This window comes from Eurypyga helias, unplaced genomic scaffold, assembly GCF_000690775.1.
Source record: "Eurypyga helias isolate BGI_N326 unplaced genomic scaffold, ASM69077v1 scaffold11939, whole genome shotgun sequence".
Classification (NCBI taxonomy): domain Eukaryota; kingdom Metazoa; phylum Chordata; class Aves; order Eurypygiformes; family Eurypygidae; genus Eurypyga; species Eurypyga helias.
Window position 1 is genome coordinate 16,575 of NW_010270148.1, and position 14,915 is coordinate 31,489.

Sequence of the window (14,915 nt, forward strand, 5' to 3'; positions counted from 1 at the left end):
TTGTACATTTTAAGTCCTTTTAATCTGTTTAGAAGAATAGCTATTAAAATTTTGATACATTCATATCCTTTTTATGACGGAGTTATTTTTGCCTTTGTATATTCATTGAAAAATCTCTTGCTGCTTGTCTTACTGCTCAGCTCAGTGCCTGTGAATTACAGTTTTGCCCCCGGTAAAGTTGGATTGGCCTTGGAGCACACACAGAAATGGGCCTTTTTGAATGAAAAAGCATGTTCCTTTAGCCACACCCAGTCAAAGTAAACTTTTTGTTTATCTTCCCTGCTAAATTGTACCCATCTGTGTCCATCAGTGCACAGACATGGATATGTTTTGGAACAGATGAGATTTATGCTTCCCATGAGGAGGAGTTGAGCTTTCACTAGCTGCGGAGATGGTTAAACGGGATTAGTACCTGGAGAAGGAGCCAAGGATGCTTTACATGTAATTAGGCACTGACTGATTTCTTGCTCTTCTGGCGTTTCTCAAACTTCCTTCTAATGGCAAGGCTGTTCCAAAACGTAGCACTGCAGGGCTTCAGGCAGCTCTGATGGCTTCTGAAACATCAGCTGCCTGTGTTAGCAGGAGAGGGGAAAAAAGAGTCTGTTGGATGAGCTGCTTTGCCCTGTTTATTTATTTATTTTAAGAAAGTGACTTTAAAATGGAACCATGTTCATTCGTTGGTTTAGAGGCTTCTGAGTCCTTACTTCCTGCATCTCATACAAAGAAAAAGCTTTTCCATCTTTTCAAAATGGACTTGGGATCTCAGGCTGGAATGTTTTCATTGGCTTGTGTGTTATTTCCCATAAATTCACCTCCCCTGGGATGTGGTGAGGCACAGCGGAGAGATGCAGATCTGTCAGGTTGAGATCGAGTGGATCTTGGGCCTGGATCTAAAATCCATTTGAGTGCCCAAACAGCATTGGATGTCAGCCAGCTTTGGATCTGACCCTGGATTTTACCATTCTGCCAATAATTCAGGTGTTAAAACCCACTGCAACTTCTAATTCTGAAATTGTGCTGGCCCTGCAACGCTCCCCAAGCCAGTCCGTCCTGTGCCTTCCGTCAGCAGACGTGACGTGAGATCCCGAGCACACAGAGAATCTGAGCTAACTCCTAGGTGTCCATGGATGGCAGCTCTGCTTTCCCGTTGGATATATTAGCAGGCCATGCATTAGAAATTACTGAATAGATGGGATTATTTGGGGAGGTATTTGCATTTGGGTCTATGATTTTTTTGAATTGCTCGGGCATACCAGAAAATATAAAAGAGCGGTGACGTAAAAATGCTGTTGCTATATAGTCGCTCCGGTCTCATTTCCCAGGACTGCTGGAAGCCCCTTGGCTCCTGTTTGTAGTCCACAGGGAATAGACTGGAAATTGTTGAATTTTCCTTTGGCACAGTAATCTTTAGGGAGCTGGAAGCTGATGTAAAGAGCCACGCTCATGTCCCTTTGCTCCTTGACTTTGTTCTACAGTATTTAGCATGATCATTATGTGCACTATTTTGACCAACTGTGTATTCATGACTTTTAGTAACCCACCCGAATGGTCCAAGAATGTGGAGTAAGTAATACTTCTTGTATTTTTAAGCATCTTGCAGAATGTTTCTGTTGAGAAATCCGTTCCTACTCGCGTTGAAGTCAGCATGAATGCAAGTCACCTTTTGTATCCACTTTATTTAGACACAAGTGTGTGTAATTCAGCTTTTTTCACGACTGAAATGATGTTTCTCAGCACGGGTCTCTCTCTCTCGCAACAGGTATACGTTCACTGGGATTTATACATTCGAATCACTTGTGAAAATCATTGCAAGAGGTTTCTGTATAGATGGCTTTACCTTCCTCCGTGACCCATGGAACTGGCTGGATTTCAGTGTAATCATGATGGCGTAAGTGGTGTTTTCAGAGTGTTTCAGGTATTTGTGGTGGCCAGGAGGGGATGAGACCTTGGGAAAAGGGTGGGTGTGTAAGGAGAAACTAAATCAAGGCAAACTTCAGCAAATCCCATAAAGATTGCTGTCTTGATTTTTCAGATGGAAGCTTGATCCTGACACAGAGTCACAGATCTAAAATGCAACTCCATGGAGTTAGTTCCTCCAACACCATGATTTTCTGAAAAGTGCCTTTATTGATATAAGACTTGATAATAGTGCCCAGCAGTTGATTGCTCACAGGCCAGAGTGGCAGCTTGTTCTGTTAGGTGTAAGACTAGGAGCCAAACACCTTTAATTCTAGTCTCCCCCACTCCTTCCCTCCTCAGACTTGCATGTTAACGTTTCCCGGGACGTGACTTAAGGTTTAACGTCTACTGACCCATTTCCCATGAAGGTGCAAGTGGCAGGAAAGGAGACGCTTTGATTTCCTGCCTCGTTCTTTTCTCTTGTGCCAGATCAGCTTACATTGGTTTGATAATGAGGAATTCTTGGGGAAGTCTGAACGGACAGCTGGCCTGGGAGATGCACGCTAGATCTCTGTTTTTTACCTTGCTGGCCTGCGTTGAGGTGCTTAGGCTCAGTACTGCCGAGGAAGACCGGGTGTCACTGGTAGTCTGACGGTGGAAGAGACTTTTTTGTCCCTTTTGAACTATTGCACGTGTGTGTGTTTGGGCTCCTGTAGTTAACAATGGCAAATGAAAACCCAGGGATCACGGAGGGAGGCTCAGGAAGCCAAATTTTCAGAATTTAATCTAGTAAAATGCTTTAATCATATGAAAAGCCTCGTTTTGGTTGGGTGCTGCAGCTGAGGCTGTTAGAACCATAGGATCATGGAATGGTTTGGGTTGGAAGGGCCCTTAAAGTTCATCCAGTCCCACCCCCTGCCATGGGCAGGGACCCCTTCCATTAGCCCAGGTTGCTCCAAGCCTCATCCAGCCTGGCCTTGGACACTCCCACGGATGGGGCATCCACAGCTTCTCTGGGCAACCAGTCCCAGTGCCTCCCCACCCTCTGCGGGAAGAATTCCTTCCTGATATCTAATCTAAACCTCCCCACTTTCCATTTAAACCCGTTACCCCTTGTCCTGTCACTACAGCCCCTTGTAAAAAGTCCCCCCCAGCTTCCTTGTAGCCCCTTCAGGCCTCGGTTTTCCTGAGCTTCCGCTCTTTTTCTACCAGCCTTGTAGCTGTGTATTTAAGTCACACGCGGAGGCTTGGAGACGGTACACAACAGGCAAATAACTGGTAACTCACTCTGGTTTCACTTCGGAGTGGCGGGGATCTGCTGTGCACGGTGTGAACATGCCTGTGGGGGCGAGGCGCTTGGTTCTGCGCACATGGGTGGGATTCAGCCCCCGAGTTGGTGATTTCCTTTGTTTCCTGACAAATCAAAAAGGCCCAGCGCGTTGGGCTTAAACTGTGCCAAATCTCCAGCAGATCTACCTGTCACCTCCCTAGTCCCATGGAGGTTGCCTGTAGAATTCCAAAACAACCCTTTCGTGTCAGGGGCTGGAGCAAGCCTGCGTGTTATTTAAATCCCACTGTGGAGTCTAAGTTTTACGAAGCGCTTGAGGCATTTTTTGCACCAGGAAGAATCTTGAATATTGTGCATTTCTTTGCTTTTTCACACCACGTTTCTCCCCGGACAGCACAGAGGAAGTACCCTTTTCTGGGCTGTGGTCAAATGTAACTCCGTTAGCCCTGCACGAAGCCTCTCCTCCTCTGTGTATCTCAGTTTATCCCCTCGTAAAATGGGGGTAATTGTACCTGCCTGTGGCTCACAAACAGGTAGTCGAGCATAAGGGATTGAAATGAAGGGTGCTAATCAACGCAGAAGATGATCCTGCTTTATTAAAAACACAAAGTGAGGCGAATATACCTGAAACCACTGAACTGAGGGGATGTCACCCGGTCTCCTCGCACAGTTTTGCGATCGCTTTCTGCCGTAGACGTGGCGTTACGCTGTCAAGTCCCCTATAGGCAAGGGTGCGAGTATCTGCCTGTCACCTGGACAAGCTGGTTGCAGCGTGGAGAGACTTAAACTGTGTTTGGGCTCTGAAATTCTCTGTTTCTCTCTTTTAAATGCCAGTTCTAAACATTTTAAATGACGAGCTGTTTCCTACAAACAGACAACTGTTTGCAAAGGAAGGTGACCCCAACGGTGCCATTAACTCTGGTTTAATTCTGCAGGTATATAACAGAGTTTGTAAACCTAGGCAATGTTTCAGCTCTGCGCACTTTCAGGGTTCTGAGAGCTTTGAAAACTATTTCTGTAATTCCAGGTAAGGCGGCCTCCGGTTGGTGTTAGCTGTTGGGTACAGGCCCCTGTGAGTGATGTATTGCTTTGTCTGTAGTTGTTGTTTTATTTTGGTGTGTGTATTGTCATTGTGTTTTTTGTGTGTGACCTCCCTCATTGCAGATATGTCACAGAGTTTGTGGACCTTGGGAATGTCTCAGCATTGAGAACTTTCAGAGTTCTCCGAGCTTTGAAAACTATCTCTGTTATTCCAGGTGAGAACCATTAAGCACTAAAGGCTGGTCTTGCGTGTACCGTTTCCGTATCTCCCCTCCCGTCCTGCATTGCTTATTTCTCCGAAATGGCACTGGGATGTTTTTGATGGGCTTTGCAGTCTGTATAAACAGAGCAGGTTGAAATTAAGGCTTCTGGGCCGTCAAATTGTGGGATGAACAGCCCGCTGTTCTGCACTTCTTTATCCCTGCGTACCCATGTGGCTATCCGATCTCTGAACTGAAAGCCAGACCTGGAGTTGGATCCAGATGAAGAGAAGATCAGGCCTTCCCTTCCTCCTCAGGAAGTTTTCCTGCACAGCGAGTCATCCCATTAACATCAGTGTTTCTAGAGCTGTTTTAGGAATAAGTTTGTACAGCAAGTGAGCAAAACCCAACCAAGATCGAAACCTTTCTGCGTGAGGCTGCTTCAGTTACTTGGAGTCAGATGGGATCTGGGGCAGGTTGTTTTCTAGGTAATGACGATAAACCTGCTGCCCTGTCTTCAGAAAGTGTTGATGCTGCCGTTGGGAGATAGACTCAGCTAGATGGAGTGTGGGCGCCACCGGTTCTTGCATTTGTCTGTTGGAGTGGAACCGCTTGTCAGCTCTCAGTGCAGCAGTGTGTGGCCCAAAGTGCTGACCGAGCTGTCAGTAAGCCCGAAGTCCCAGTTCGCAGACCTGCCCGTTCCACGTGCCACCCCCAGAGCTGGACTTTGCAGGACTGTCGCTTACAAAGCTGCTTCTAGGCTCTGACTCAGCCTGGGTGTCAGAGGGTAAGCAGTGGCCCTTCCTTTGCTGAGAGAGACCATGGAGGCATTACAGGCTGCGAGTGTGATCCTGAGCCTGAATTCTTGGACAGAAAAGTCTCGTGCAGATGGTTTCTCACAGTGTCCCTAATTTTAAGGTCAAGACTCAATTTTCACAGGCACTGAAGCATCTGTAGTTTTCCAGTCTCCAGGTGCTGTCTCAAGGCAGGCACCCCAAATAATCACCTGATGAGTTTTGGTCTTCTATTTCTTCATGTTTTGTTTCCTGGTGCATTAACTGATAACGGTTCTGTTGCTTTCTCAGGCTACACTTGCATATACATTTGCCAGAAAAGAGAGTATGGGATTGTAGGGGCCCATCGCTTTTGTCCCCATTCCAGACTGCTAAACCCATCAGATGTACATGGCTGTCGTGCATGGCGTTCTTAAGTGGCACCTGCTTTTCTGGCGCCGAATGGGAGAATGCTAGAATAATCGTAGAATCATGGAATGGTTTGGGTTGGAAGGGACCTTAAAGATCATCCAGTTCCAACCCCCCTGCCATGGGCAGGGACACCTTCCATAGCCCAGGTTGCTCCAAGCCTCATCCAGCCTGGCCTTGGACACTCCCAGGGCTGGGGCATCCACAGCTTCTCCCTTTGCCTTCCTCGGTGCACACGCAGAGAGCAAAAGGTTTTGGTAGTTGCTGCTAGTGCACTACACGGACCAGAAGTGCAGCTGCGATTCTGTCAGCCTGCTGCAGGTGTAACTGGCTGGCTCAAAAAAAGCATCGGTGTTAAAATACGTTTCCTGTGTGTTCTGCTTTCATCATCACAGTGGAGATGATGCAGCTTCAACAAGCCGGTTACTAAACGTGTGGCAGCGTGCCCTGTCTCCTGTGGAAGGAGCAGAACAGTTCCAATTTGTTTCCTCTCCACACCGCTCAAAACTAATGGAGTTTTCCTCTTATTTCAAATAAAAGGGGGTGGATCTGAGCCCTGCAAAGCTCAGTGCAGCTGCACCTTTTCCTAAAGGGGTGATCTGCTGCCCGCAGCTGAGGGGATCCTGTCTGGGCATCGGGCACACCCAACACCTTGGTGGCTGGGTCTATAAACGCCAGAACTTTGGGAGTTTTGTAAGTCAGGCTCTGGGGTAGCACTGCCCCAGCTGCGGGTCTGCAGCACGTAGGTAGAGCACAACCCTTGCTCCCCTCTCGCAGTCCTGACTAACAGGAGGAATGTAAAGCATTTGGGTAATTAGCCCTTTGGGTTATTTAATCTGAACTCGGACGCAGAGCGCTCTTTATGGGGTTTAGTGCTGGCATGTCTCGGGGGAGAAGTGACTTCTAGAATACACTTAAAATATAAAGGGGTTCCCCTTCTGCTTCAGCACGTGTAACGGAATGGGAATTTTAACCCTGTGCTGAGCTAATGCCTTTTTTTAGTGTTACGAGGAGAGCTAATTACATCTTCTGTCAATAATTGGGATTATTCTCAGGGTGTTTTTCAGCCCAGATAAAAATGGGAAGTATTCCCAGAACATGACAAGCCACTGGACAAAGTTCCATGCAGGCATAGGGTTTGTGTGACAGGAGGAGACCGTGGCACCTAGGAGCTACAACACTAAAATGTTGCTTTCATCTCACGCCTCCTTAGACCACACTAAGCTCTGTGCCGGTCTAAAGATGGGTTATGGGCACTGGAGTTACTGGTATTTTGATGGACTGATGCCGTCGCCCCTGGAGCGTCGCTAGCCTGTGACGCCTGCGTTAACCCGGGGCTGATCGGGGGCTGCAGCGCAGCACGGCGATTGCGTCGGCTGCAAGTTGTTGGTGTGTCCTGAGCCCGGGCTGGGAACACTCTTGCTGCCAGTTTGTCACCTGGGTTCAAATCCCCGTTCTGTGCCTCTGGGGGAGTGACGCACAAAGCAGAGGGACGGGCGGGGGTGTAGACGCTGCATGCGCAGGGGGGTGCGTGTTTGCGGGGCGCGACGAGCATGCAGGCGAGTGCTGCCAGGACTAACAGCAAAACACCGCTTCCTCCTGGAGTAGGGCTTGGGCGTTGATTTAAAGTTTTGGAGAGCGAACTAAAGACTTTTTTAATTATGCCTCCATAAGAATTCCTTTTTATTTATGTATTTTTGAGTCGTTATGTTCCTGATTTGGATCAAAGCTCTGTTGATGTAGAAAGGTTTCTTGTCAGAGGTTAATTGCAGAGTGCTGAGTGGCCTCAGCCAGAGACTGGGATCTGACTAGCGCCAGATTCAGTGGGATCTGTGATTTATGGGGGTTTCTTCCTCCTTCCTCCCTTCGGCCTCTTTCACTACTCACTAAATGCAAGATCATCCCACTTAACAGCAGAAAGGCTGATTGAAGGGCCCTGATACTGTATTGTTCCTGCATCCAAAATTCTTCCTCGTTTAGATCTGTCTCCTGAAAGCGTTAGCGCTGCGTTTGTCCCCCACTTCATGGATGGTTCCTCTTGCAGACCGGACTGGTTTGCAAGACCGGCAGGATACTTGGCTTATGCCTGAGCTTACTTTTATTTTTGAGCCTTGGCTCTTAATGATCCTGACGGCCTTGGTACGTGAAGAGCCAGCGCTCTGGATGAAATCCTGCCCTACCTGTAACAAAACCCGTGATCGAAACCAAGGATTCAGCTCCCGCAAGGAAAGGGGAAGTGCTGGAACAGTTTAGTTAAGCAGTAGAAACTTAAGATGTAGACAGTTCCAAAGGTATTTGATCTTTGTAAGTTGTTGTCGTTTATGCCAATAAGCCAGACTTAAACACACCCAAATGTGTCCACGGAGAGGTTTGTAGCGGCGTATCTTAATTTAACATCTTTGTTTAAACAAGCCCTGTTTTCATGGCAGCAACTCCGAGTACGCTTTGCCTCAAGGCCCAGATATTCTCAGGCATGAACGTTAGCATTTTGTTTTGTCTGACTGCTGCTAGTTCACCTCTGAAACCCGTGAGCTTGGTTCATCCATCCCCTTTATCGTACTGTGGGGAAAAACCCGAAAGCGAGTGGTTGGTCCCAGGAACCCGACCACGTCACAGCCCCAGTCTCCCCCCCATATAGGTTGTAAGGTACCGCATGTGTTTGAATTTCCAATGTCTTTTCATTCCACAGGAGTGATTTCTCATCTTGTTTTCTTCTCTGCAGGCCTGAAGACCATTGTGGGTGCCCTAATTCAGTCTGTGAAGAAGCTGTCGGATGTAATGATCTTGACAGTGTTTTGTCTCAGTGTCTTTGCTCTGATCGGGCTGCAGCTCTTTATGGGCAATTTAAGGAACAAGTGTGTGATATGGCCAATTAATGTGAACGAGACTTTCCTGGATAATGGCTCTAAGGGCTTTGACTGGGAGGAATACACCAACAATATGTGTAGGTATTTCTGCAGTGACACTCCCTAAAATGGTCTTATTTGGCTTAAAGCTGCTGACCAGGATTTCTGATACGGCTTAAAACACAGTGTGTCCAGCACAGCAAATACCCTTGGCTCAAGTATTTCTCAGTTTTCAGAAACCAGGCCGCCTTAAGGTGTTTCTGGTTGGGTTCATCCTTTAGATGGTCTTGGCTGTGCTTTTTTAGCTAAATATGTTTTCCAAAATGCTTTCCCCCCCCCCGTTTTGTTTTCGATTAAAAACAGTTGAAACCTGGTAAATGGGAATTACCTCTGCCCCTGGAAACCCCTGGGCTGAATGTCAGGTCCATCACGTGGTTCTGCCGAGTTCTTCAGAGGACGCACACGGAGTTGTTGGTACCTGTTTCTGCTTTGCAGCACCCTTCCACGCTGGCAGGATTCCAGAGCTGCAAATGAGGCTGCGGATGATCAAGGGAACCAGCCTCTGAGTTCTTGGAACTTGATTTCTTCCTCCCTTTTCTCCCTTTGAGCTTATCTACTAGTTTGAAACCTTGATTCAAAATGCTACACTGACTTCCAGAAAGGTGTTTAAAGTCAGTCACAATTAGTGGGGCTAGTGTTACCTAAAGCTGGGTTAGTTTGCTGATGAATTTATCAGGAAGGGATGTAGAGGGCCCTTAAGCGAAGGTTTTGTAGTGCTGTGGTATGTTAAATCCCCTAACTCCATTTGTGTGTGCGTGTAATCTTTTCTTTTTCATCTTCTTCAGCCAATTTTTACATAATTCCTGGTGCCCCTGATCCTTTGCTCTGTGGTAACAGCTCAGATGCAGGGTGAGTGTTGAGCTTTATTACGAGTAGAGACTCTGATTATTGTTGATGTTGGCGAATGATGGCAAAACCTTTGGAATATTTCCTGTTGTCCTTTGTTGGTTCTGGTGTTATTTCACGTGTCAAAGGTTCCACGTTTCTTAATCTGATAATGAATCCATTGTTGCCATTTGAGTAATGTAAGCTGACATTTTTCTTGTCATGTTGGGAGGCAGGTGCATCTAGTGATGATTATGAGTGGTATCATTTCCCTCTGAATCCAGTCAGAAGAATCATCAGAGAAGTAGGGGGTGGAGGTTCAGAAATGGAAACTTTCCTTGTGCCATTGCCTCCAGTTGGTTTTTCACCCGCTCCTTCAGCTCTAAAGACACTTAGGGCTCATGTTGGGTGGAAAGCCTCCTGTTGCCACATCTTGTTTCCACAGGGCAACGATAGCAGGGCTTTTCTGCCATCCTGTTAGTCTCCTCGTCTGCTATTCGTATGTGACGGGGAAAGCAAAACGCTTGCTATGTGTTACGAGGGTTGTGAAAATCCCCACAAGCAGGGCTAACGTGCACACTGTCAATGTGCTCCATCCCTTTCACTGCCTTGGTGCCCTGAAACAGCTGTCGTCTTCTTCGCAGCCAATGTCCGGAGGGTTACACGTGCATGAAAGCGGGACGGAACCCCAACTACGGTTACACGAGCTTTGACACTTTCAGCTGGGCTTTTCTGGCTTTATTTCGCCTTATGACTCAGGACTTTTGGGAAAACTTGTATCAGTTGGTAAGTAAACACTTTGCTTCCGCGTTCCACAAGATGAGAATTTGAGGAGGACACAGGAAAGGAAAACGGGACGAGCTTTATCCTCCTTTCTGAAAGATGAGCTGCGAGTAAAGCTGCGCAGTGAGATACTGTGGCTTGAGGAGGAAGGGGGCATTGCTGGTAAGCGGGGGGATCCCTGCGATCCCTCTGGATTTAAAGTACAACCCTCGCTTACAGGCAGCGCCCCCTTCCAGCTTCCTACAGCTGAACTGGGAACTGCTCTGCTGCAGAAGGCTGTGAGCAGTTCAGCTCTGCCCACAGAAGGTGCTCGGGCACTTTGGAGGGCAGAGAGTTTCCTTGTAAGCCAGGGGTGGTTTGGGGACCTTGCTGAAATGGCTTTTCTTCTACTTTGTTTTGCTTTAAGGGAGTCGAAGCATTGAGTTTCACGCTGTACTTCTGAATCGTTGTCAGTCTGCATCCGTTGGATGTTCCCTTAAGAGAAGAGGGATGTCACCTTTTGTGTTTATAGCTAACGAATGTGCAGTGTCTTTTTGTAGCTGAAGAGCTGAGGTGTTAAATATTCAGCACCGCTGTATTTTCTTAGAAGCACTGAGGTCAAGAAGCTTGGGATCAGTTCATGTGTCGGGTGTCACTCTGAAATTCTTTTCCCCTTTCCTTTTCTCTTCCCTCTCCCGTTCTTTTCTACTTCCAGACCTTACGAGCAGCAGGAAAAACCTACATGATCTTCTTTGTCTTGGTGATCTTTGTGGGATCATTCTACCTGGTTAATCTAATTTTGGCTGTGGTAGCTATGGCTTATGAAGAGCAGAACCAGGCCACGCTGGAAGAGGCAGAGCAGAAGGAGGCAGAATTCAAGGCCATGTTAGAACAATTGAAAAAGCAGCAGGAAGAAGCACAAGTGAGTGTTTTGATTGTATATTTTTGGATGCATTTACATATTTTAAGATTTCCTTGCCTGGTATTACAGAGCACTGATGTCTAATCAGAAAATGCAGCAGTGCCGTGGCTGGCTTGCCCTGGCGGCACGTCCTCTGTTGACTGGGGGTGACATTGTGCACTGTCTCTTCCCTGCTGCTGCTGGTTGTTCCTGAATTATGAGCGAGCTTGCTGTGCTGGTTTTGTACCGGAAAACTCCCTATTAACTAAATTCTGAGCATTCCTAGAGTTCTAGTTCAGCGTGGGAATATCTTTGCAAGACAGACCAGTACGTCTTTGTCACTCCTGTATCAAATGCTTATAAACAAAGCTGAGGGACTGAGAGGGATTTTACTGCCCTCAAGAAGTGGAATCCCAAAATTTTTACAAGTCCGGGCTGCAAGTTTCTTCCAAGAGAAAGAATAACGATCTCACTCCTGCCCCAGAGGCTTGTACTTAGGTGCATTAAGCCACTCTCTTTCTTAAAACAGGAAATGGAGTACTAATCTGGTACGGTCTGATTTATTGTCCCTTCTCTTGCCTACACCCTCAGGCGGCTGCTATGGTCACTTCGGCAGGGACGGTCTCTGAAGATGCTGTGGAAGATGATGGTGGGGGGAGGATGTCTCGGAGTTCTTCAGAGATTTCCAAACTCAGTTCCAAGAGCGCCAAGGAGCGGCGGAACAGGAGGAAAAAACGGAAGGACAAGGAACTGTCCGAAGGAGAGGAGAAGTGTGACAATGAAAAGGTGTTCAAGTCTGAATCGGAGGACGGCATGAGGAGGAAAGCATTCAGACTGCCAGATAACAGGCTAGGAAGGAAATTTTCCATCATGAACCAGGTAGTTTTCATTTCCTTCACTAATGTTTATGCTTGGCTGTAGTCAGGATTATATTCTAGTTTAGATCCTGATTAGCATGTCAAAGGAACCTGCCCACCGTGGATCAGGACACTTACAGCCCAGGTTTACAGCCCTTGCACACACTTGCTGTGGCATAACTCGCTCCTGAGAGTGGTGAATAAGCAGGTAATTCTCACCAACCTAACTCAGCCAGCCAAGAGCGATCAGCCCTTGAAGTACAGCCGACAACTCGGGTGCTGGTTTGTGTAGACCTGGGGAGGGAGCGAAACCACTTTAGTAGCACTTGACGGCACTGCAGTGCTTTGTTTCCGTACTATTCACACTGTTGTCATTCTTTCTTTTCTCCCTCCTAGTCTCTCCTCAGTATCCCAGGCTCCCCTTTTCTCTCCCGACACAATAGCAAGAGCAGCATCTTCAGCTACAAAGGGCGATTCCGTGACCCAGGCTCAGAGAACGAGTTTGCTGATGACGAGCACAGCACGGTGGAGGAAAGCGAAGGCAGGAGAGACTCCCTCTTCATCCCCATCCGCGGCCGCGACCGAAGGAGCAGCTACAGCGGCCAACACCGCAGGGCAGCCGGTCCTCGCGGATTTTCCCCAACCTCCGCCGGAACGTGAAGAGGAACAGCACGGTGGATTGTAACGGCGTGGTGTCCCTCATCGGTGGCCCACCCTCCAGCATGCCCGGGGGACGCCTTCTGCCTGAGGTGAAAACAGATAAGGCAGCTACCCCGGACGGTGTAAGAAGGCCAGTGAGTAGGTAGCATAGGCATGGTGGTCTGTCTCCTCCCGTGTGCCGCCCTGCGAGTGAACCGGACACCCCGGCGTAGTGCGCGTCCGAACGAGACGATAAAGTCTGTATTGGATTAAACACCCTGTGCTTTACCTTCCCCTTTCTCTCCTTCTCAGTCTCAATGACCCACCTCCTCCTCCTCTCCCTGGCTTCCTGGGAAAAAAAGGCTTGGAATTGAGTCCTTAATTGAAGGAGTAGTATCAGTGAGAACCCCCAGTGTACGCCGGGGCAGTTCACCAGGAGCTGTTTAAAGCACGGGAGTGGGGAAACCAACCAAAGTTTGTTGCAAATGTTCTTCACAGTAAGATAAAATATTTGGGGATTTAAAAGGAAATACAAACAATCTTTTAGCTCTCGTTACATTTTGCAAGGGAAGCTTAGTAAAAGAAGGATTTTTTAAAAAATGCTATTGTTGAATTTTCCTGGCCTGTGACTTTTTGTAATTAGTTGACTGAATTGGTAGTGAATAACCTTTTTAGTGGATCAACATTTCAGAATGCAGGAGAGAAACAACACTCAGAACACTGGGGGCATGAAAGAATCCAGATAAGATGGAAAAGACATCATTTGGGAGAGACCTAAATCAGTTGTTTCTGAGAAAAGTCTGGTTACTGTACCTGTAAATTCCAAGCTAATTTTTTTGTTATTCCAATTCTTGCAACCCCTTTGACCTTAATCAGCCATGTTAAGCATCCGTTGGGTTTTTTTCCTTCTCTGGTTAGCGTGTTAATCCAACGTTTTGCTTCAGTATTGAATTCTCTCAACACAGCGTGGACGTGGTGGGAACCGCAACGGCACGACACGCGTGTGAAAGAGAAGATGTTACCTAGCAGTTATTTGCTGGGTGGTGACGTGGCCTGGTTACAAGAGTCACAGCCCGTCTGTGCTGTTCGGTAGTAGCACGGGGTGTAAATCACTGGGCACTACAGCAGGCTGCTAGGAGTGGTCTTTAAAGTATGGTCTTCATTTCTCTAAGGCTGCAGAGCACTGGCACTAGCAAGCTTGAGTTTTGGTTTGACTGCTTATGTAACGTAGGAAATGAGAGGGATAGCAGGAACAAAGCTGCTTCCCTCTCCTGGGCACGCGTGCCATGTTTCTAGGTTGAAAGTGTGCAAAATACCAGGAAGAGTAAGAGCTTGTATTAATCATCATATGGATTTTGCAGGGAACTACTGAAATCGAAATTAGAAAGAAACCTGGTGGGTCCCTCTTGGTCTCGATGGATCAGGTGAACGCATCCTACGGGCGGAAGGATCGGACCAACAGTGTGATGACCGGGCTGACGAATACCCTTGTTGAGGGTAGGTATGGCTTGGTGGTGCGCCTTTGGGGTCTTCAGGTTGTATCGCTTGCCCTCTCGTGGTGTGGGAAGACAGAGGACCCATCTCCTGGCAGGTGTAGGATGGCTCCTCACACCCCATCTGCCCTGGGGTCCCTGTGTGGGAGCCGTGCTGGCTGTCCCTCTGCACGGCCGCGGGTATGGCCGGCCACAAAATAGGGGTACGGGCACACGTGTCCACTGAGGTTGGCCAAGAGGATGGCGAGTGGTGATGTTAAACTTCATGAGATGGCTTCGTAGTGGCTGCGGGGATTAGAGCGATAGGTTGTCTGTAAAGGAGCTGGGTGAGGGTGCAGGGTACAGGCTCAGGTCAGGCCCCGAGCGTTCGGGGAAGTGCTGCACAGCAGAGATCGGTCCTCAGCCGTGGGTACCTGTCAGAACGTGTGTGCCCTTCAGATACACAGGCTGTAGCTGTCCCTGCTTTCGAGCAGTACATATTTATGCATTGGTTTTGCCTAAACCTGCTTCTTTTGAGTCGTTCCTGATACAGAAGCATTCATTAGACTTTGTTTTACTTGGGTTTGCATCTGAACTGTAGAGATGCAGAGGTAAAGACAACAAAGGGATGCAGTTTTGCAATAATGAGTATGCAGTGTGGAGATTATAGGAGTGAGACAACGTCTGATGCAGGGGTTCTGTCTTCTGACATCTCCCAAGGGCTGGAGAGACCCTCCTTTGCTTACAGTCCGTGGGAGAAAAGGATTTGAGCTACGCCAAGAGCTGAAATGTGACAGCTGTCAAAAGAGAAAGGGGACTTCTGGATGACGGAAATGCTGAAACGGACAGCACACGGAGATGAGATTTCCAAATATGTTATGCAGGAGCCAGCAAGAATTTATGAACAGCAGCCATATGAGGTT

The 14,915-nt window shown here is 47.8% G+C and overlaps 1 protein-coding gene across 1 annotated transcript in view; it reads left to right on the top strand.

Moving 5' to 3' along the window:
* SCN8A (sodium channel, voltage gated, type VIII, alpha subunit) overlaps positions 1-14,915 on the top strand; it is a 37,346-nt gene that overhangs the window by 7,658 nt on the left and 14,773 nt on the right. Inside the window, 12 exon segments of the mRNA XM_010158344.1 lie at positions 1-62; positions 1,474-1,563; positions 1,760-1,888; positions 4,352-4,443; positions 8,353-8,574; positions 9,322-9,385; positions 10,006-10,147; positions 10,839-11,045; positions 11,616-11,903; positions 12,278-12,485; positions 12,488-12,663; positions 13,882-14,017. The exon segment at positions 1-62 is cut by the window's left edge and continues 51 nt beyond it. Coding sequence (XP_010156646.1) covers positions 1-62; positions 1,474-1,563; positions 1,760-1,888; positions 4,352-4,443; positions 8,353-8,574; positions 9,322-9,385; positions 10,006-10,147; positions 10,839-11,045; positions 11,616-11,903; positions 12,278-12,485; positions 12,488-12,663; positions 13,882-14,017 — 1,816 coding nt within the window.